The 20,091-nt window shown below is 51.2% G+C and overlaps 1 protein-coding gene and 1 long non-coding RNA gene across 2 annotated transcripts in view; one reads left to right on the forward strand and one right to left on the reverse strand.

Moving 5' to 3' along the window:
* LOC138569287 (uncharacterized) overlaps window positions 1-20,091 on the forward strand; it is a 339,714-nt gene that overhangs the window by 221,934 nt on the left and 97,689 nt on the right. The gene's annotated exons all lie outside the window — the stretch shown is intronic.
* Window positions 1-20,091, reverse strand: part of SMG1 (SMG1 nonsense mediated mRNA decay associated PI3K related kinase) — a 2,768,248-nt gene that overhangs the window by 179,510 nt on the left and 2,568,647 nt on the right. Inside the window, exons 59-60 of the mRNA XM_069647131.1 lie at window positions 12,068-12,279; window positions 11,865-11,971 (exon numbers count right to left, since the gene is read on the reverse strand). Coding sequence (XP_069503232.1) covers window positions 11,865-11,971; window positions 12,068-12,279 — 319 coding nt within the window. The remainder of the gene's footprint in view (window positions 1-11,864; window positions 11,972-12,067; window positions 12,280-20,091) is intronic.

Consider the following 20,091-nt stretch of genomic DNA (forward strand, 5'->3'; position numbering starts at 1 on the left):
ATCAAGCTTCTTCCGCACCCATCCACCCGATCCAGAGGCATCATGGCCGAATAAGGTGGGTTTGACGATCACTTCCTGGGAGCGGCAGACACCAATGAGTCCGGAGTAGGCTGTGACCTCAAGCACCTGGGGCCATAGTCTGAAACCCTGTACTTCTTTTCCAGCCTCTCTCTGTTGGCAGGAGCGCTACTCTGCATCTTCATCAAGGCCAAACCTTCCTCCCAGACACCCTGCAGCAGAGGAATTGACATTACTGTCTTCTGCCTGGATTCCTGGCGTTGGAAGAGGAACCCCTCCTTCATCGTCTCCTCTGGTACCAAACTGAAGAGGGCACTGGCCATCCAGATCATGGCATGAAAGGAGCAGACTTCATCCAGTGGCGAAGCCCTGGCGGGCTCATCGGCACCCAGTGGCTCCCAGTCTGCCAGCATATAGTCATCGAACTCATTGGTAAGAGTCGCAGTAGCGTCTGTATTCATACTGGCGTCCGTGTGTGGGGCTCCTCCACCACAGGCGTCAAATGCCAATGCGTCAGCGGTGTCGGCTGAGGTCTTGAGCCAGACAGGTCTTTTGACATATGCTTGGTCAGTGGCATTGTGGGACTGGCTCGGGATAGGCACAGGAGCAGCAGGCAGACTTTGTTGTATCTCCGATACCAGAGTGTGCAGGGTAGTAAGAATGTCTAATGACATGTACCTGAGAGCTAGCTGAGGCGTGAGATGAGCAGCAGGCAACTGCTCTAGGCTGAAGCGCCGCCTTGGGCAAGATGGCAATCCAGGTTCACCTCGAGGGAACCCCTCCATGGATACAGTATTGCAACCCCCTTAATGGTTCGAGTATTAGTCCTTGAGCAAGTTGTTGTCATCAGAGCTTGTGTAGATGTGCACAGGCTTCTTCGGAGAAGCGCTTGGCCTCGTCGGTGACAGTCCCCCTGCCTGGGGGGGAGCTCTGAGGGGAGTAGCTGCTCCTTGGCCATACCCAACTCCTTTGGAGTGAGGAGACGATGGGTACCACCACCCTCACAGGGGCGTCCGCTTACGCTAATTGCCGAAGCCGGAAGCCGTGGAGGCAAGGTCACTTGTGGTGTCGTCATGACGGTAGAGACCACCATTGTTGCCAGGCCCCCTTTCAACAAAGTTGTGATAATTGTAGACGGGATCATCGCCAAAGTGGATGCCAGTGCTCTCATCGACGGGATCGTAGTCGTTGACAAAGTGACATCTTGGCCGATGTAGCGGTCGTTGATGAAGCAGTCGCCAAAGTCATCGTCTTGGTCGCAGACGGGGTGCGAGAGGAGCCACCTAAGGACTTCTCCTTTGTAGCCTTGTCAGAGGACGGCAATCTAAGTTTCAATGGGGTCAAGTACTTCCTCTTGGAAGGAGCACCCCTAACTGGCAGGCTCGCCGTAGATGGTGAACGTGTCCTTCCCGAACTGGAACCTGCAGCGAACCCAGCGGTATCCTTAGCATGGTGCGCAGCCTTCTTTTGGACCACCAGGGCAGGGGCACCCTCAAAAGGACAATGACCTCTTCTCAGAGGGAGTTCGCTCATGTGTCTGGCCGGTCCTGGATGAGGCATGACCATGCCTGGAGGCCGAGTCCGAGGTCTTCTCCAACTTGAGCCACGCTGCTAACCTGCTAAAAAGTTCCTTTTCTGCCTTCTTTGAAAAACCACAGCAAATCTTGCATTCTTCCTCATCGTGGTCCAGATGCAGGCAATACAAGCAGTTGTGGTGTCGATCCTCCACAGATGTTTTAGTTCACATTTCTTGCATATCTTGAAGAGACTCCTCTTCTCCTTCGAAAAAACTTCAAAGAGACGATCCGTGAGGAAAGATTCTTTGTCGACAACAGGTCCCCGCTGCCAGTAGTCGAGCGCTGATCGACGGTTGCAAAAATGTCTAACAAACACTTAACTATCGAAAAAACTCAAAATAGACTAGGATCGGTAACCATCCTGCGGAGCCCGGGATGTGCTGAGGGACTGGTTCTATTGCCCCTTTTCGCAACATGGCCTGAACCTCCTGTAGAGGTTGGGCCATGTGAAGATCTTGACGCGCTAGAGAAGGAATGGAGGGGAACCGGTTTTGAAATTCTAAGGCGTACCTTTGCCAAAGAACATACAGCACTCAGTTTATCAATGGTAATTTCTCAATACTGCTCGAGAAAGTTTGATAATCGGCCACGCAATGGGTTGAGAAAGTGGGGACACAGATACACAGCCGGTACAGGCCTGCTTGGGCATCTGCATCCTGGATGGTGGGCGACAACATTGGCCTCCACTGCTGTATGCCTGGGAGCAGTCCCCTGTAGGCTTACTGGGGGGAGGAGTGGGAGGGCCGACAGAGGGCAGAGTGCCCCTTGGAAGACCTGGAAACTCTCTGGTGGAATGAAAGGACAGTCTCCTTTGCCGGAGGATCCCCAGAGAGTGCGTCGTCTATGTGTCTGTCTTGATAGCCAGGAGGGTATCATCCACTGCCTTCCCAAACAGGTTGTCTCCACTGAAAGGCATGTCCACAGCCTTAGTCTGCAAGTCTGCTCGGAGGTTCGTGGCCTTCAGTGACCCCTGGCCCCGAAGGGCCACACCATAAGCGTTCTGGCAGAATCCAGAGTCTGCTGTGTCTAGCGCCACTGTAATGGCATGATTTGTAGCCGCCTCTCCTTCCTGGAATAGGGCCAGGGCCTCAGCCTTCTTGTTATCAGGAAGGAAATCCAGGAAAGGCCAGAGCTTGTGCCATAGCTCCCAGTCATAACGAAACAGGATGGAGAGGGCGTTGGCGGCCTTGATGTTAGAAGCTGCCGTGTAGATTATGTGCTTGCTGCCTGCATTCAGCTTCTTTCCCTCCTAGTCCGGAGGCACCCTGGACACGGACCGGGGGGGGGGTGGACAATCGTTTCCTGGCGGAAGCAGACCCCAACGAGTCAGGGACAACTGGCAGCTGCATCCAGGACCTGGTATTTCTTCTCCAGTCTGACCCGCTTTGATAGCGTGGTACTTGCAGCTTTCATAATGGTCAATCCATCCTCCCAAACGTCATCCAACAATGGGACCAGACTGAAGAGTTTTGACACCTTTCAAACTTTCGTGTAAAAGGATCCAATTTTGTCTGGCGGGCTCATCAACATCCAGAGGTTGCCCGTCACTGGGGGGAATAATCTCAATGTGAGCAGTCGTGGTATCCTCTACTGGGATCAAGGTCCCAAGTCCAGTTGCGACAGGTGCTCTAGGGGGAAGCATCAGCTGATGCTTAGGAGTCCTGGGGTGGTGGCCTTGGAGGACTGTGGACCGGGCCAAGTACAGGAGCAGTAGGCAGCCGTTGCTGAATTTCCACCAAAGTATGCAGGGTGGTTAGGATGTCCAATGACATATCTCTTGGAGACGGTGGGGGTGCAAATGGTGGAGCCAGGGCACGAGCCGGGCTGAAACCCCTTGGAGGGGCAAATGGCTGGTATGGCTCATGATAAGGAGATCCTTCCTGGGACATGAGTCCCTGGCTCCTTTGTGGTCTGAGTAAAAATCATCAGGCATGCCATCCTCAGAACTGGTATAGATGTGAGAACATTTTTGCGGTGATCTCACGGGAGCTGAAGGAGACACTTTTGTTGGCTTTGGCAAAAAATCCAACTGAGGCAGCAAGTCCCTCACTCTATCGAGTCCTTCAGGAAGGAGCAAACAAAGGGGGGTCTGGGAATCTCTCTACCAGCACGAACACAGCCCAATGACCTGTTCTTGGGTGAATAACCCCTGGGAGAGACTCTACCAAGTCTTTAGCACACTGTCCTTTTCACAGAGAAGAAATTTCCCCGCATATCAGCCTTTGTCCTGCCCAGGGGCAGTCCAGCGCCGAAATGCTAGGCAATTCTCCTCTGAACAAGAGTACCATCAGTAACCCCATACACGTGTTTCAGCCTTGTTGGGCATCATCAGTGAGGTGAAACTGTTGCCTCTCTAAGAACAGTGAGCAAGGGGTCCACGTCTGGATTGCCCTGTTAACTTAGGGTGAAACCCAAAGTTAATGTATGCAAACAAAGGGGGGTCTGGGAATCTCTTCAGGAAGGAGGCAATGATGGGGATCTGCAGAATGTGCTCCGCCGACGAAGAAGTCGTGGTCGGTACCGCTGACCTCCCCCCATGGAGGTGAATAAACCCTTAGAGTAGTCATCGTGAAGGTGCAAATTATGGTTGCTGCCAAACTGCCAAACCTCGCATCGACTAAGGAAGAGCTGATATCATCGACAAGGAGCTTGTGGACGAAGCAGTTATCAACGGTGCGGTGGTCGCTGAAGAAGAGGTTGTCAACGAGGTGGTGGTCTGAGTCGAAGTTGCCGTTGATGGGGCTCGGGCCGCCGATGGAGAATAAGACGGAGCCGCTGACGGGCCTCCAGCAGGTCTGTCCTTCAAAGACTTGAAGACTCTTCGCTGAAGACTTGTGTTTAGAAGGGGTTAGGGACTTCCTTGCAGACAGAGGGAACCCACCAGCCGCCAGGCTAACCATCGCGAACCCCTTCCCGAACTTGATCCCGCAGCCGTGGTAACCTTTGAGGGAGCAGATGGAGCGTGGTGTTTCGTCTTCTTTTGGATCTCCTGAAAAGGAGCATCCTCAAATGACCTCAACCTCTTCTTCTCAGAGGGAGCACGCTCATAAGACTTGCCGGTCCTGGATGAGGCATAAATGGGCCCTGAGGTCGCGTCGGAGGCCTTCTCCTGGTTGATCCCAGCCATCAGCTTCCGGTGGCGATCCTTCCTGGTGTTCAACGAGAAGCTGTCGCAAATCTTGCATCCATCCATGTCGTGATCCGGGTGAAGACAAAGGCACTTGAGCTGCCGATACTCGTCGAAAATGTTCTTCAGGCCACAGGACTCGCAGGCCTTGAAGAGACTTCGTCACCACATCAGACATGGTTGAGGTGACATGTAGGCCCAATCCTAGGCTTGCTGAAGTCACAGAGAGAAGATACAACAATGAAAAGACAAATCGACAAAGATGGAAGAAAACTATTGAAAATATCAAAAAAAGCAAAAAACACAACACTAGAAATGTGCGGAAAAAACCTGAAGATAGCCACTAGGGGTGGAGCTTAGGAGGACGAGTGTCATTGGCTGAGGACGGGGCAGTATGACCCAAAGGACAATGATTGGCTATAGAAGAAGAGAGCAGTTTTCAGTGTAAAGCAAAACTGCTTTCTTTTTACTGAGAATTCCCATCCTGACGATGGGGAATATTCATGAGTATGTGAATCCATGCAAGACCCCATGCTGGAAAAATAAGGTAACAGAACAGGAATCGTCATCACTCAAGTGTGTTGCATTTCTGTATGTGGTAGCCAGCCTCTCTTTGCGCTGCCCCATTGTCACCGGTTTGCTTGATAATTGTTACTAGGATTCTCAGTTTAATATGGTGAGCAATCTTTGTGTGTCTTCTATTTGGATACTAGTCTAAAGCAATAAGACTGCCATCTGCATATGTCACAGATTATCTGTATGTTTTTTTAAAGAGATTTTTTACAACATTTTAACCCCTTAACTGCCAGGCTATTATGCAAGTCTATGCAAAAAGGACAAGCATACTCGTCCTTGGCACTTAAGGGTTAAAGGGCAATTTTCTATACATATATCTGCAGCAAATATCTAAGATTACAAATGAAAATCAGCCTTTTTCATTAGTAGGGACTGCAATTTTACATACCCACCTCTCTTTAGGGCTATGTACTCTATCAGAAAAGAACTAGAGTCTAAGCAACATTAAGGTGAGCTAACATTCCTAGCAAGAAAGACTTCAGATCACTTATTTTAGCTTCTCCAACAGCAAATTGTATAATTTTGGTTTGCCTCCTGCTATTTATGTCTAGGCCTTCCCACAGATTCAATAACATTGCAATGGTGTCATTGTTCCATTAGTTTACCAGATATGCCTACAGTTGTAAAAGATCCTGTAGCACTTTCTAATTGGGTCACTTGCATCTTCTTTATGTTTGTATTTGTATTTTTATTTATAATGCGCACCTAACCCGGGGGTAGTCAGGCGCAGAGGCAGCAAGAGGGTTGCAAAACTTAGTTACATACATACAGTAGGGTGAGGTCCAGCTGCGGTTACAGTGCCGGACAAATCACGCCGAGTAGGAAGGGTAGAGGATATACACTATAGGCAATGCTAAATACATATTTACATGGAATGAGGTAGGGAGCCATGTGACACATCTGGGCATTGGCAAGGTCGTTATGAGTCAAGAGTTTTAAGCCAGTGGGTAGTCCTGGCTCTGAACTGGTGGTAGGGTAGGTCCTCCCTGCAGGTAGGAGGAAGGGAGTTCCAGAATTGCGCTGCTTTTACTGGAAAGCTGTTACCTCCTGACATTGTACGTTTGAACCTGGGTACAAGAAGAAGGTTGGAGTTGGCCGTTCTTGAGGGGTGAGAGAGGGTGGGTCTAGTAAATCTGGAGATGAGGTATTGAGGGGCTGCTTGGTGGAGGCATTTATGAATCAGAGACACCGATTTAAGGAATATCTTGTCCTTGGAGGATAGCCAATTGACCGATCTTCTGGAATCAGAGATATGGGCTTTCTTCGGGATACTAAGGGCCGCTCTGAGGGCATTATTTTGGAGGATTTGGATTTTGTTTGAGATATATTTATTACAGCCTACATATAGAGCGTTGCAATAGTCCAACTTGGACAGGATCAGTGCCCTGGCCAAGGTGGTACAGTTGGTGGGGGAAAGAAAGGGTTTGGCTGCCCTAATGAGTTTGCAAGTGTAAGAGATGGCAGAGGCCATTGCATTCACTTGTTTGTTGAAGGTAAGGGTGGAATCTAGATAAAAGCCGAGGGTTTTAACCTCCTTAGCTACCTTAAATCTTGTTATCGTCAATTATGAACGCTGAGTATTTTTGGTCCAGCTTGTTGAGGTAGTGTGTAGAGCCTAGGAGTTCTGTCTTGTAATCATTCAGGCACAGACCGTGTGAGGCCATCCATGCCTGTATGATGAGGTAAACTCTATTAACGAAGGCCAAATCCTTGTCATAATCCCCCGACAACGGGATGAAGATCTGGGTATCATCGGCGTAGTTAGTGTAGGTGATACCCAGGTCATCTAGATCATCGAAAAGGGGCTTAGTGAAGATATTATAAAGTGTAGGGGAGATGTAAGATCCTTGAGGCACGCCGCAAGTAATAGGTGCAGGGTCGGCTGATGCTGACAGTGAGAAGACTCGATTTGTACGGTTGTTAAGGAAGGATTGGATCCAGTTGGTTGCTTCTTGAGAGAAGTGGGCAGCTGTTTGGCGGTGGTTGCACAAGATCTCATGGTCGACCAGATCGAAGGCCGCCGAGAGATCAAGGAGTAACGGTAGTGCTGTCTTACCCTGGTCTCTCAGTTCGTCTATCTGTGCCTTGAGATCTATAAGTGCAGTTTCTGTTCCATGCTGTGGCCTGAAGCCCGATTGTCTGACGCCTAGGAGATGGAAGTGCTTAAGGTAGTATTGGATCTGTTGGTAAGCTATTTTGTCAAGAATTTTAAGAAGGAACGGTACTGTGGTAATGGGGCGGTAGTTAGTTGGAGTGGATGGGTCTAAGTTCGGTTTTTTAAGCAGGAGGAGGACCCAGGACTGTTTTAAATTATTAGGTACTGTGCCTGATGTGAAAGACGCATTTATTAGTTTGGTAATAAATGGTGCGAGATCACGGGCTGCGTCCTTGATCAGTTGTGCAGGGCATAGGTCTCCGTGACAGTTTGAAGGTTTGAGGGAGAGAATAGTATTTTCTACCTCTTTGGTAGATACTTTATGGAAATTAAAAGGGGGGTTGTGCGCTGGGGGGGATGATTGAGTCGGGTGAACCTTTTTATGGGTGACGTTGCTCGGCTTAGTGGAGGAGAGCAGAGATTCTTTTTTGATGCTTAACTTAGTCTTAAGGGAGGAGATTTTGTATGCCCGTGCACCAGTTTTTATCTTTGATACATGAATCGGGCACTTGGATTGGGGATTCAATCTCTTTGAGTATTGTGAAGAGCTCTCTAGTGTTAGATTTAGCTTGTGAGATTCGAGTACTATAAGACGTTTGTTTGGCCAATATAATTTCTTTTTTGTATTGGGAGGCTAGACTACTCAAGTTTTTTTTGTTATTTTCTGAGGGGTGGGCTCGCCAGATTTTTTCACAGCGCCGCTTTTCCTGTCTGAGGGCTTTAAGATGGGGTGAGAACCAGGAGTTGATGTGTTTCCGGGGTTTGCTCTTTTTTAGCTTCAGAGGGGCTATGGCATCGAGGGATGAAAGCATCATTTTGTTATAGATCTCCACCATCGTGAATGGATCGGCGTGATCCTGGATGGCGTTCAGGGTTGGTGTGATTAGCGGGATCAGGTTTTCAGGGGTGATTTTTTTTATTTCGGGAATGGACCGCTGGAGCTATGCTGTTAGCTTGTGCTGGGGTGCCTCAAGGGTGAACGAGATCAGGTAATGGTCTGTCCAGGGCTGCGGAAGTATGGCCGAGACCAGGTCTGGGCAGTTGTGCACTGCTAGCCAGTCCAGAGTTCTCCCTTTGATATGGGTGGGCTCAGTGATCTTCTGGGTGAAGCCCAGTTCCTCTAGGGTGTTGTTGATGGTGCTGGCATTGGCATCTGCGGGGTCGCTAAGTCCGAGGTTAAAGTCTCCTAGTAGGATACGTTGTGAGGAGTTTTTAAGATAGTTTGATAATATGTCTGTGAGGTCTTCTTCAAATGACCCTAAAGGGCCCGGTGGCCGGTAGATAAGGTGAATAGAGATGGATTGGGTATTAGATAGTGTTAACTTGGCGGTTAGGGATTCACAGGAGCTAACAATGGTGGGGGATTCAATGGTGATATGGAATTTAGTTTTGGCTATAATGGCAAGACCTCCGCCTCTAGAGGTGGTCCGGTCAAGTCTTAATAGCGTGTAGTCATCTGGTACCGCTAGCATAATTGCAGGGCCTGCCGTGGGGTGTAGCCAAGATTCAGTGACTGCTAAGAAGTCCAGGTCTTCGTTATGTAGCAGGTCGGCAATGTCTGATGCGTGGGCTACCATGGAGCGGGCGTTTATTAGTGCACCCTTGGTCCCAAGTTCTACTGGGTTTACGGGTGGTGGCACCGATTCGTGCGTAATTTTACGGACACGGATGGGCTCGCGGTGGAGTCTGCTGTTCAGTTGAAGGGGGTGTAGGGAAGGATTCCTAGTCACCTTGTTGTGGGCTAGTTTGGATAGAGGGTCATAGAGCCTAGGGAGCCTGGCGCGTAGTCTAAGGTTCCTCATGAGAACAGGGCAAGGTGAGGAGGTCATATCAGTTAGTTTATGTAGGTGGTGTGTGGGCTTAAGTGCTGGTAAATTGGGTAGCATGGTTGGGTAATGGCTGTTCAAAATATACAGTATTGATCTCAGTAACACTGTGTAAAGCGCATGGATATGCATTGTGAAGTTGGGCAAGGAAGGGCTAGTACAGTACAGTTGTCCGTTAACGAGGGGTCTAGTGTCATCTAGGTGGTGGGTCGAGCGGTGGCGAGCGACCAAAAGGGTCTCAGATAGGTGCAGTCGCGAGCTACCAAAAGGGTCTCAAATAGGTGCAGTGGCGAGCGACCAAAGGGTCTCAAATGGGTGCAGTGGCGAGCGACCAAAAGGGTCTCAGATAGGTACAGTGGCGAGCGACCAATAGGGTCTCAAATAGGTGCAGTGGCGAGCGACCAAAGGGTCTCAGGTGGGTGCAGTGGCGAGCGATCAAAAGGGTCTCAGATAGGTAAAGTGGCGAGCAACCAAAAGGGTCTCAAATATGTGTAGTAGCGAGCGACCAAAAGGGTCTCAGATAGGTACAGTGGCGAGTGACCAAAAGGGTCTCAAATAGGTGCAGTGGCAAGTGACCAAAAGTGTCTCAAATATGTGTAGTAGCGAGCGACCAGAAGGGTCTCAGATAGGCTACAGGATCCAGTGGTAGGAGTCCATGTTTATGCAGTCGGTGGTAAAAACACAACATAGTTCGGGCTGCTCAGCGGGTGTACTTACAGGCAGTCAGGTCTGTCCTTGAGGAAAAGCCCTTAGGCTTCGGTCGCCGTTTCGGATGGCGTGAAGACTCCTCGGGGTGGGGGGCACTGCTCCAGTAGTGTTTGGGAGCTCCAACTCATCCGAGGGGCTGATATGCAGGCTCAGGACAGGTGAGGTGGTGCCGTGATGTTATTCATCTGTTGATAGTGTTCCTGAGGTCTACTAGGTCATCCATGCCTAAAGGGCAGAGCCCAGATCCTAGGACGATGCGAACCCGCTCACTCTTGCATCTCATCCCTTGAACTGATCACTAGTTCATTATGAGGAAGAGAACACGATGGTTCCTAATGTTATCGCAACATTTTGGACATTTCTTAAATGGCTTTCATAGTGTACATCCAACATAACTCGCAAGAAAAAAATGCTCTTTGCTCCTCCTGTGTTAGCCAATCACCTCAAGACAGAATTACATACACCTGGAGTCACATCCAACAATCACTCGCAGATTTGAGTTCGTACAAAACAAAGATCCTTCTTGTGTATTGCCTGGCTGCCTCACCTCAGTCAGCATGCTAGTCTGTGGTCTTTGCAACTGCTTTTGCTCTATGCGGTCAGAGGCCAATTGTGTGCCCCCTAGCTAGAGGACCCTATGGGGCTCTGAGGGGACAGGTCCGCATTTCCTTCATATGGAATTTACACATCTGATACCTGCCCTCTATGTGCAGTGCTCAGCCTTTCTTAAGGGAACACAATTCTGATTTCTACAGGCACAAACCTTTCCTTAGTATTCAACTGCACCATTAAATTCCTGGGTGCCAGATCTGCTTGCCTCTACAATGTTCTACAGAACACCTCTCTGTAACCTCACCCGTTTTATTCAGTCCACCCTGTGCCACAATCCAATGACAGTGGGGTGTCTACAACGGTGCTTCGTTTTGCTCACTATACTTAGCATAGGCCTTCTTCCCAGAAGTTTCTTCAGATAAATAAATCTGCTGCTAACTGGAAGGCTAGATTTGCAAGTTCAACAGACAGGCAGTTCCACCACAACATTCACTTGGGTGGGGCTAGTTTCGCTACTCTACCTTTCAGATCTCTGAGGAGGGGGTCCAGCTCAAAAGGCACTAACAGGATTGGACAATGTATGAGCCTCTTAATCATCTCACCTTTTGTCAGGCAGATTGGAAAATCTTTAGTATGCCCAGCCGGCCCACTGTCTCCCAAACCAGCGCCACAGCCCCCCCCGAGCAGGAAGATCTCTCTGGTTCGCAGCCAACTACCATAATGTGTTACTTATGGAAGCAGACAATAGTAGATGGCAAGGATTTGAAGGGAAGTGTTAAATGTAACAAATTCCAAGGGGGAAAAAACAAGACTCAACGAGTCTTCGCTAAACAGGAGTGAACAACACATTGGAGTAAAAGTCTGGATTAACAGTTGGAAAAAACGACTTTAGTCCAGGCAAAGATAGCGGGATGTAGGTAAATCCCGAATCTGAAATTGCTCTCAGCTGTTACTATAGTGGCCATTATTGAAATGGGTGTTTGAGAATGCAATTAAAAAGTAATGTTAGCAAATATACTTACATAACACTTTTCAATATTATACCATACTTCATTTTTAAAGACCTTTGCATTTGACATGCCTTAACTTCTGAATCACAAACATGATTTCAAAGAAAAGCTATGTTATAACAGTATTTTAAAAGACCATGCAGACCCCATCTGGTTCTTTGGAATGTGGGACATGGACTTTACTCCTTACAATGTGTAATACACATTTTATCAAGGCAACTATAACTCATCTAAAACATTTATTTTAGATTACATTTTAGGCATTGAGGTGTCCGATCTAATGCGGTTCATTTGAAAGAGAGACCAGAACAGTACCTGCTGCAAAGCTGGGCTGATATGTAGCAGATGATGTTGGGCTTGAACATTCATTAGAAGAATCTGTGAGCAAGGGTGATGCAAAGCTCACTAGCGTGTTGTATATGCTAAAATAAACGGGGGGAAAAAAGACCATTGGCATTTTAATATTTGGTATAATACAAACATGTCTGCACGCATTCAAAAATAAAAACAGGCTCTACCTCTGAGTCTGTGTTTTCAGCTCTTTCAGGGTGGGAATTATTTCCTGAAGCATTTCAACATGCTCCTGGCTGCGTGCCTGGCCCATCGACTGCACAAGCGTGAAGAGGACAGTTTGGATATTGTCTTGCCAGGACTTATATTCAGCTAGGAACTGTCTGACACTGTTGTCAAAGGGCACATCCTCTCCATCTGCCAAAGCAGCCTCTTCATCCTGTAACAAAGAAAAATGTTGAATCCAAAATCATACATAGATTGACAGGGCCACAACCCGACTTGCTGTTGACTGTGTAAAATAAACTAGCCACACTTGCTCAACACAGACATTTTTTGACAAATGGTAGCAGGCAAACAATATCATACAAAGGTTTATTTATAAGCAACCACTTCACTTTTCTCAAATTTAACTGGCAAGGATTCCTTGATGAGACCATTAAGACAGGACATGGGGCAACCCACCTATGAAGTAGTAACCTCTCAACTCTTTGGTTGTCATTGGTGACAAGATGCCATGAATCAGTGAAGGAACAAAATTACTTGCCTCTGGTAATGTTCTTTCCCGTGAATTATTTTCGCACATATTCATCTTGGATATATTCAGCAGTGTCGGCTAAATCATGGAAATATTTATCCCAGAGGGGAGAGCAATCAGACAGAGTGTGGAAGTCCCCCGAAGCAACCAGATTTACAACTTTGAATAGGTCCGTGGGAAGCCTATATATATATACACCTTGCACCATGCCCTCAGTTTCTCCTTTTTTACCCAGAGGGGGAAACCTGGAAGGGAAATCAGCGAGCTCAATAGTAGCGTTGAAGGTTGAGCGGGCGATGAGTAATCTGTGGGAGGAGAATCCCTTGGAAAGAACATTAGCAGATGCAAGTAATTTGTTCTGATGGATTGGTACTTGAACAAATTCCTCCTCTTGGATAGACTGTCATAGCAGTACTTCTAGCAAAGGAAGCATGGAAAGCGAAACTGGAGAGATGTTTGCCACACTACAAAATTGTGTAGGATTGCTCATCCAAATTGGGCATCCTGCCCAATAAAGTGAGTGCAAACAAGAGTGTATGGCAAAGGCATGTTACAGCATGGCAAATGTTCGAGACTGGTGGTACTCTCAACAGAGAAGCAGCTGCTGCAAACAGTCAAGCTGAATGTGCCCTAAGGCCTTCAGGAGCCACTTTGTGCACTTTACAGTAGCACTCTAAAAAGCAGAGCACAATTCAACGTCATCAATTGCTTTGTAACTGCCTTATCTAGTTTTGCTCCAGCATAGCCTATAAAAAGTTGCTCATCTTGCCTGAAATCTCAGGTCCGAGTCACGTAGAAGCTAAGAGCTCTCTTTGGATCAATCCTGTGAAATCATTCTTCCTCTTTGAAGGGTGGGTTGGGGTTGAGGGTTTGTAAAAAAACCATCAGTTGGCACTCTGGAAAACATATGGAAGGTGAGAAAAAGGTCTACAAGAAAGGGCTTGCAAGTCACTAACAGAAGGACAGTTTCCATGTTAAATGTGTGGGAGGGAATGAGTAAATTGGTTTGACTGATGTTTGCATCAAGATGGTTAATACCAAGTTAAAATTTCAGAAAGAGACAAACTACTGTGAAGAATCTTATGGATGCTTCACTGAAACCATGCCTAAAGTCTCCTCCTAGGCGGCCAGGGGAAGGCAGACACTTCCTGATCCCCAACCCTGGGGGTCGTGTACTGTGGGAGGAGAAAGGGTTTAGGGTGGTGCAGGAATTACATGGGATGAGACACTGTATTTTTCCTCTGACAGAGAGACTCTTACCACTGTACCAAAGGAGGTCATGGCTTATTGTCATTGTAATGTCTCTGAACCTAATATGAGATCTAAGGTTGTGAAATCTAAACTCGTAAATTCAGAGCACATTATATCAAAAGAAAAACCCTTACTGCTTGTCCCAAACTAAACACCCTCCTCAATTACAAAGGTGAAAGGTAAAGGATAATGAAAAAGTTGTTTTCTCTACACCATCTTCCTCTAGAAAAGTTCAATCTTACAGCCCCTCTGCTAAAATATATTTAGGGAATAACATCTACCTTTAAAAAGACTGTCAAAGTTGAAAAACCCAACTTCTGTAGAAGAAACTACAAGTCCCAGAATCCTAGAGGGACAGACAAAGAGTGTTGAAGAGGCATGCAAATGTAGTCAGACACTCCAGCCTAGCAGCCACTGTAGGAGTCAGGCAATTAAACCAAATGGCTTACACCTGAAGCCTGTTAACCAGGCTGGGAGGCATAAAAGGCCCCAGCCAGAAAGGAGTAGTAGAAGGAACAAGTTACTTACCTGTAACTATTGTTTTCCATCATGGGTCTGGCATGGATTCATATGCTCATGAATATTCCCCGTCAGGCTGGGAATCCTTGGTAAAAAAATAAAACAGTTTCACTTTCACTTACAAGGAACAAGTTACTTACCTGTAACTGTTGTTCTCCAGCATGGGTCTGGCATGGATTCACATGCTCATGAATATTCCCCGTCGTCAGGCTGGGAATCCTCGGTAAAGAAAAAACCAGTATCAGTTTCGTTTCTGATCTGTCTTTCGTAGTAATAACCAATCACTGGTCTCTGCGTCATACTGACCACAGCCAATGACTGCCCTCTACCTAAGCACCGCCTCTGGCAGCCATCTTCAGATTTGGAAGCACGTGAAGTGGCAGTATGACCAAGTGAAGAGCCGCAGAGGGGTAGGCGGGAGGGTTCGCATGTGAATCCATGCCAGACCCATGCTGGAGAACAACAGTTACAGGTAAGTAACTTGTTCCTTCTCCAGCATGGGGTCTGGCATGGATTCACATGCTCATGAATAAAGAATACATAGCAGTACACACATGCACAACCACGGGAGGTGGCAAAGGCTCAACATTAAGCATCACATCAACTCAACATTAAGCATCTTACCTCCTCACCAGGCTCACCTCAGGCGAACAGGTTGCGCAGCACTGCTTGGCCGACCCTGGACTCCTCCCTGGAATCCCGGTCGACGCAGTAGAATTTCGTGAAGGTGTGCGTCGACCTCCACGTAGCAGCCCTGCATATGTCCAGCAGGGGCACACCAGATAGGAACGCCGTGGTAGCTGCGATCGCTCTGGTGGAATGGGCTCTCGGACGGCCAGGCAGCGGTCGGTTTGCCAACCGGTGACAGTACATGATACAGCCGGAGAGCCATCTGGAGATGGAAGCCTTCGAGAGAGCCTTCCCCTGATTGACAGGTCCAAAGTTCACAAAGAGTTGTGACGTCTTCCGAAAACCTTTCGTGCGGTCCACGTAGAACTTCAGCGCTCTAGCTACATCCAGCGAGTGCAAAGTCCTCTCAGCCGGCGACGACGGCGACGGGAAGAACACAGGTAACACCAAGGGTTCGTTGAGATGAAAGTCCGACGGTACCTTGGGCATGAAGGAGGGGTGCGTCCTGAGCACTACCCTCGTGTCGTGGAAAGTCAAGTACGGGGCCTTGCAGGAAAGGGCCTGGATCTCTCCCACTCGTCGTGCGGAGGTGATGGCCACGAGAAAAGCTGTTTTCCACGATAGAAACTTCAACGGGGCCGAGTGCAGAGGCTCGAACGGAGGTCCCATAAGTTTGGTCAGCACCACGTTGAGCTCCCACGCCGGGGCCGGAGCCTTCACCGGCGGGAACGATCTGAACAGTCCCTTCATGAACTCTTTCACCAGACGATGAGACCACAAGGACGTCCGGCCCGTGGTTCTGGTGTATCGGGAGATCGCAGCAAGATGAATCTTGATGGACGCGTGTGCCAGACCAGCTTTGGCCAGCGTCAGCAGGTACGGCAGCACTTGGGGAGCCGTAATCCGTAGAGGGTTAATCTTCTGTGCGTGGCACCAGACAGAAAACCTCTTCCATTTGTGTCCGTAGCATTTAAGAGTCGAGGACGCCCTGGCCTTTGCAAGAACCTCTCTGCAATCGGCCGGTATGTCGTATCCTCCAAACTCTAGCGCTGCAGGAGCCAGGCCTGCAAGTTCAGCGACTTCGGGTCGTGGTGGAGGATGGCGCCTCCTTCCCTGGAGAGTAGATCCGCGTCCGCCGGCAGCTTGATTGGCGGGGACGCCGACAAGTCCAGAAGGTCCGGGAACCATATCTGCCTCGGCCACGCAGGTGCGACGAGGATCATCCTGCACCGTGACCTCTTGAGCTGGTTGACGAGCCGGATTAGCAGAGGCAAGGGAGGGAACGCGTAGAGGAACAGGCCCTCCCAGGGGAACGAGAAAGCATCGCCCATGCTCCTCGTCTGGGGAAACCTGCTGGCGAACCTCCGGCACTTGGTGTTCGTCGCCGTCGCGAACAGGTCGATCTGGGGTGTGCCCCACCGTCGGAAGAGGCGATCCACCAGATCCTGCCGTAGTTCCCACTCGTGGTACGAGCGCAGCTCCCTGCTGAGTGAGTCGGCGATGGTGTTTTTTATCCCTGCCAGATGAAACGGCACCAGAAGAATCCCTTGGGCGACGGCCCAATGCCACAGGTCCTGCGCCTCCTTGGACAGCGCTGGGGACCTGGTTCCGCCCTGTTTCCTGATGTAAAACATGGTGGTGGTGTTGTCGGTGAAGATCCTCACCACCTTGCCCTTGAGGGACGGAAGGAAGGACCTGAGGGCCCAAAACACTGCACGGAGCTCCAGGACGTTGATATGCAGGGACTTCTCCGTCGGGAGCCAGAGTCCCCTTGCGTGCAGGTTTTCGGTGTGCGCTCCCCACCCTTCTAGGGAGGCATCCGTGGTCACAGTCACCTGGTGGGCTGGGGTCTGGAAGTCCATGCCCGCCGTCAGATGCGCGCGGGTGCCCCACCACCGTATCGCTCGTCGGAAACTCTCGTCGAGCTTGATCCTTTCCTCGAAGCTGCCCGTCGTCTGGATCCAGCGCGCATCCAGGAACTCTTGCAACGGGCGCATCCGGAGCCTGCACATGGGAATGAGGTAGATGCAGGAAGACATCATCCCGAGGAGGGACTTGATGGACCTCACCTTGGCCGCGTCGGCCACCAACATCCGTTGCACCTTGCCCAGGATGGTCCTGGTCCTCTCCTCCGACGGGGAGGCCAGAAGGGACACTGTGTCGAGCCTCGCTCCCAGAAACAGTGCGACTTGCGCGGGCACCAGGTGGGATTTGGCGTAGTTCACGGAGAATCCCAGGTCCGTGAGGAGTTGGACGGTCCTTGCCGTGTGGACCACGGCGAGCTCCCTCGTCTTGGCGCGGATGAGCCAGTCGTCCAGGTAGGGGTAGACGTGAATCCCCTCGCGGCGCAGCTGCGCCGCCACCGGTGCGAGGCACTTGGTGAAAACCCTGGGTGCCGACCGCAGTCCGAAGGGAAGGGCTTTGAACTGGTAATGACGCCCTTGGACCACGAATCTGAGGAATTTTCGGTGCCCCTTTAGGATGGGAATGTGGAAGTAGGCATCCTCCAAATCCAACGACGATAGGAAGTCTCCTTCCTCCAGCTGACCCAGGACGTGCTGGAGGGTGACCATCCGGAACTTCTGCGCCTTGATGAACTTGTTCAGGCGTCGCAGGTCCAGGATGGGGCGCCATCCTCCCGTCTTCTTCTTCACGAGGAAGTAACGCGAGTAGACTCCGGAGCCCCGAAGCCTCTTTGGGACGAGTTCGATGGCGCCCTTTCTGAGCATCGCCTTTACCTCCAGGAGAAGTTGAGGGACGTGAAGTTCTTTCCTGGCCACGGGGGGGACGCGCGGGCACCTTCTTTGAAACTCGAGCGCGTGGCCCCGGGCCAGGGCGTCCAGCACCCAACGGTCGGTGGAGATGGACTCCCACACGCTGACGAAGCCCGCCAGCCGGCCTCCCACCGGGGTGCTTCGGTGGGGGCCCGACCCCACGGCCGGTTCAATCCTGCTTGGACGCGGCCTTGCCGCCTTGGCCTCCTTGGCGACGACGGCGGGGTCCGCCAGACTTGCCTCGTCCTCTGTAGGCCTCTTGCGACGACGAGCGGGCCGCTTGACGGTAGGAAGCGAAACCGCCGCCGGAACCTTTGGAGGCGCCCTTGCCTCCGCCGCTCCGAAAGGGCGTCCGCCGTTGCTGCAGTACTCCAAGGGCCCGGGCCGTCTCAGTATCCGCCTTGATGGCCTGAAGGGAATCGTCCACTGTCTTCCCAAACAGGTTGTTCCCGTCGAAGGGCATGTCCAGGACCCTGGTCTGGACGTCCTGCCGAAAGTCCGTAGCCTTGAGCCATCCGCGACGTCGAAGGCAAACGCCGTTGCCCATCTGGCGGAACCCAGTGTCGGCGATGTCCGTCGCCACGGTGATGGCGTGGTCCGAGGCCACCTCACCTTCCTGCAGGATCTCAAGGGCCTCCGCCCTCTTGTCGTCCGGCAGAAAATCCAGCAGGGGAGCTATCTTGTACCAGAGTTCCCTGTCGTAGCGGGCCACGATAGCCAAGGCGTTGGCCGCTTTAATCGTCGTCGCCGCCGACGAGATGACTCTGCGCCCCATGGCATCCAATTTCTTTCCCTCGCCGTCCGGCGGGGAAGTCGACGTGGAGGCCGCACCCCCCCCGCTTTCTTCCTGGCTGCCGCGGAGACGACGGAGTCCGGGGTAGGCTGCGCCCGGAGGCATAGGGGGGCTGAGTCCGGGACCCGGTACTTTTTCTCGTACCGGTCTCTTTTCGCTGGCGTCGTGGAAGGGTTCTTGAGGAGGGAAAGGCCCTCATCCCAAATGTCGTCCAACAGAGGCACTGCGAGGACCGTCTTCCTCTTGGTCTCGCGCCGTTGGTAAAGGAAGCCTTCCTTTTTCTTCTCCTCAGGGCAGAGTTGGAAAAGCTCGGATGCCCTGGCGATCATTGAGTGGAACGATCCAATCTCGTCGGGCGGAGAAGCCCTGGTGGGAGGCGACGACGGAAAATCCTCGTCGTATGCCTCGTCGTCCGTACCCGTCGCTGCCGTGTCAGTCCCCGTATCATCCCCTCGGGCGGACGGGGAGGAGGGCTGGACGGGGCGCGACGGTTGAAAAGGAGGCGGTGGATGAATCCTTCTTTTCTTGGTAGGGGGAACACCAGAAGGTCCCGGTTCTGGATCCCCCGACGGGAGAGGTTCCTCCGTCGGTAACGGTAGTCTCGTCCTTATCTCGGAGCATAAGGACTGTATAGCCAACAAAATGGCCGCTGAGTTGTCTTGCGGCGCTGGCAGAGGGGAATCCGACGGGCGAGCAGGGGCCCCGTCGGTATCCTCGACGATGTCGTCGTCGTCACCTGCGTCGGGGCCCATTCCGACGGGCTGGTCTTGTTCCACGCCTAGGCCGTGGCTTAAGACCTCGATCAGTTCCTCTTCTGAGGTTGAGGCCGAATCTACGCCGACGCCCTGCCCCCCCTTCTTCACCACGGAGGGTTTCACGGGGGTCCTATCGATGGGCACGAAAGAAGACTCCCTCCGAGGAGGCAGGGAGATTCTGGGCCCCGAGGCCGCCACCACTGGTGCAGCCTCCACAGGCTGGGCCAGGGCCGCCGCGACCGTTTCGATAGAGGGCTTGGTCGAATGGATCAAGGCCTTCACCACCTTAGGTGCGCTCACCGCCTTATCCTTGAGGGAGGGGGCACTGCCACGCTCCTCCTCTGCCTTAGAGCTCGACCGGGGTCTCTCCAGGAGCTTCGCCGGGTGCTCGGCCTTCCTCTTACCCGACCCAGAGCGTTGGCTCGTGGTTGATGGTGCCGGGGAGGGTGCGCCCTGCCTGGCGCCCGTAGAGCCCGACCGTTCGGCGCTCCCGGTGCCAGCGGACTCGCGGTGCTTGGCCTTATGTTGGGCCCCCGTCGCCGGGGCGCCCTCAAAGGTCTTAGAAGACCGCTCAGATTTCTTCTTCTTCTCGCCAGACGGGCTCTTACCCTCCAGCCAGCTGGCGAGACGTTGATGGCGGTCCTTCATGGTCCGTTCCGACATGTTGCCGCAAAACGCACAGTCCTTCTCCACGTGCGTCTTGTCCCCATGAAGGCAGTAAAGGCAGAAAGAGTGTTCGTCCTCCTTGAAGACGTTCTGCAGCTGGCATCCA

Source organism: Ambystoma mexicanum, chromosome 2q (genome assembly GCF_040938575.1).
Source record: "Ambystoma mexicanum isolate Mex_15411 chromosome 2q, UKY_AmexF1_1, whole genome shotgun sequence".
Classification (NCBI taxonomy): domain Eukaryota; kingdom Metazoa; phylum Chordata; class Amphibia; order Caudata; family Ambystomatidae; genus Ambystoma; species Ambystoma mexicanum.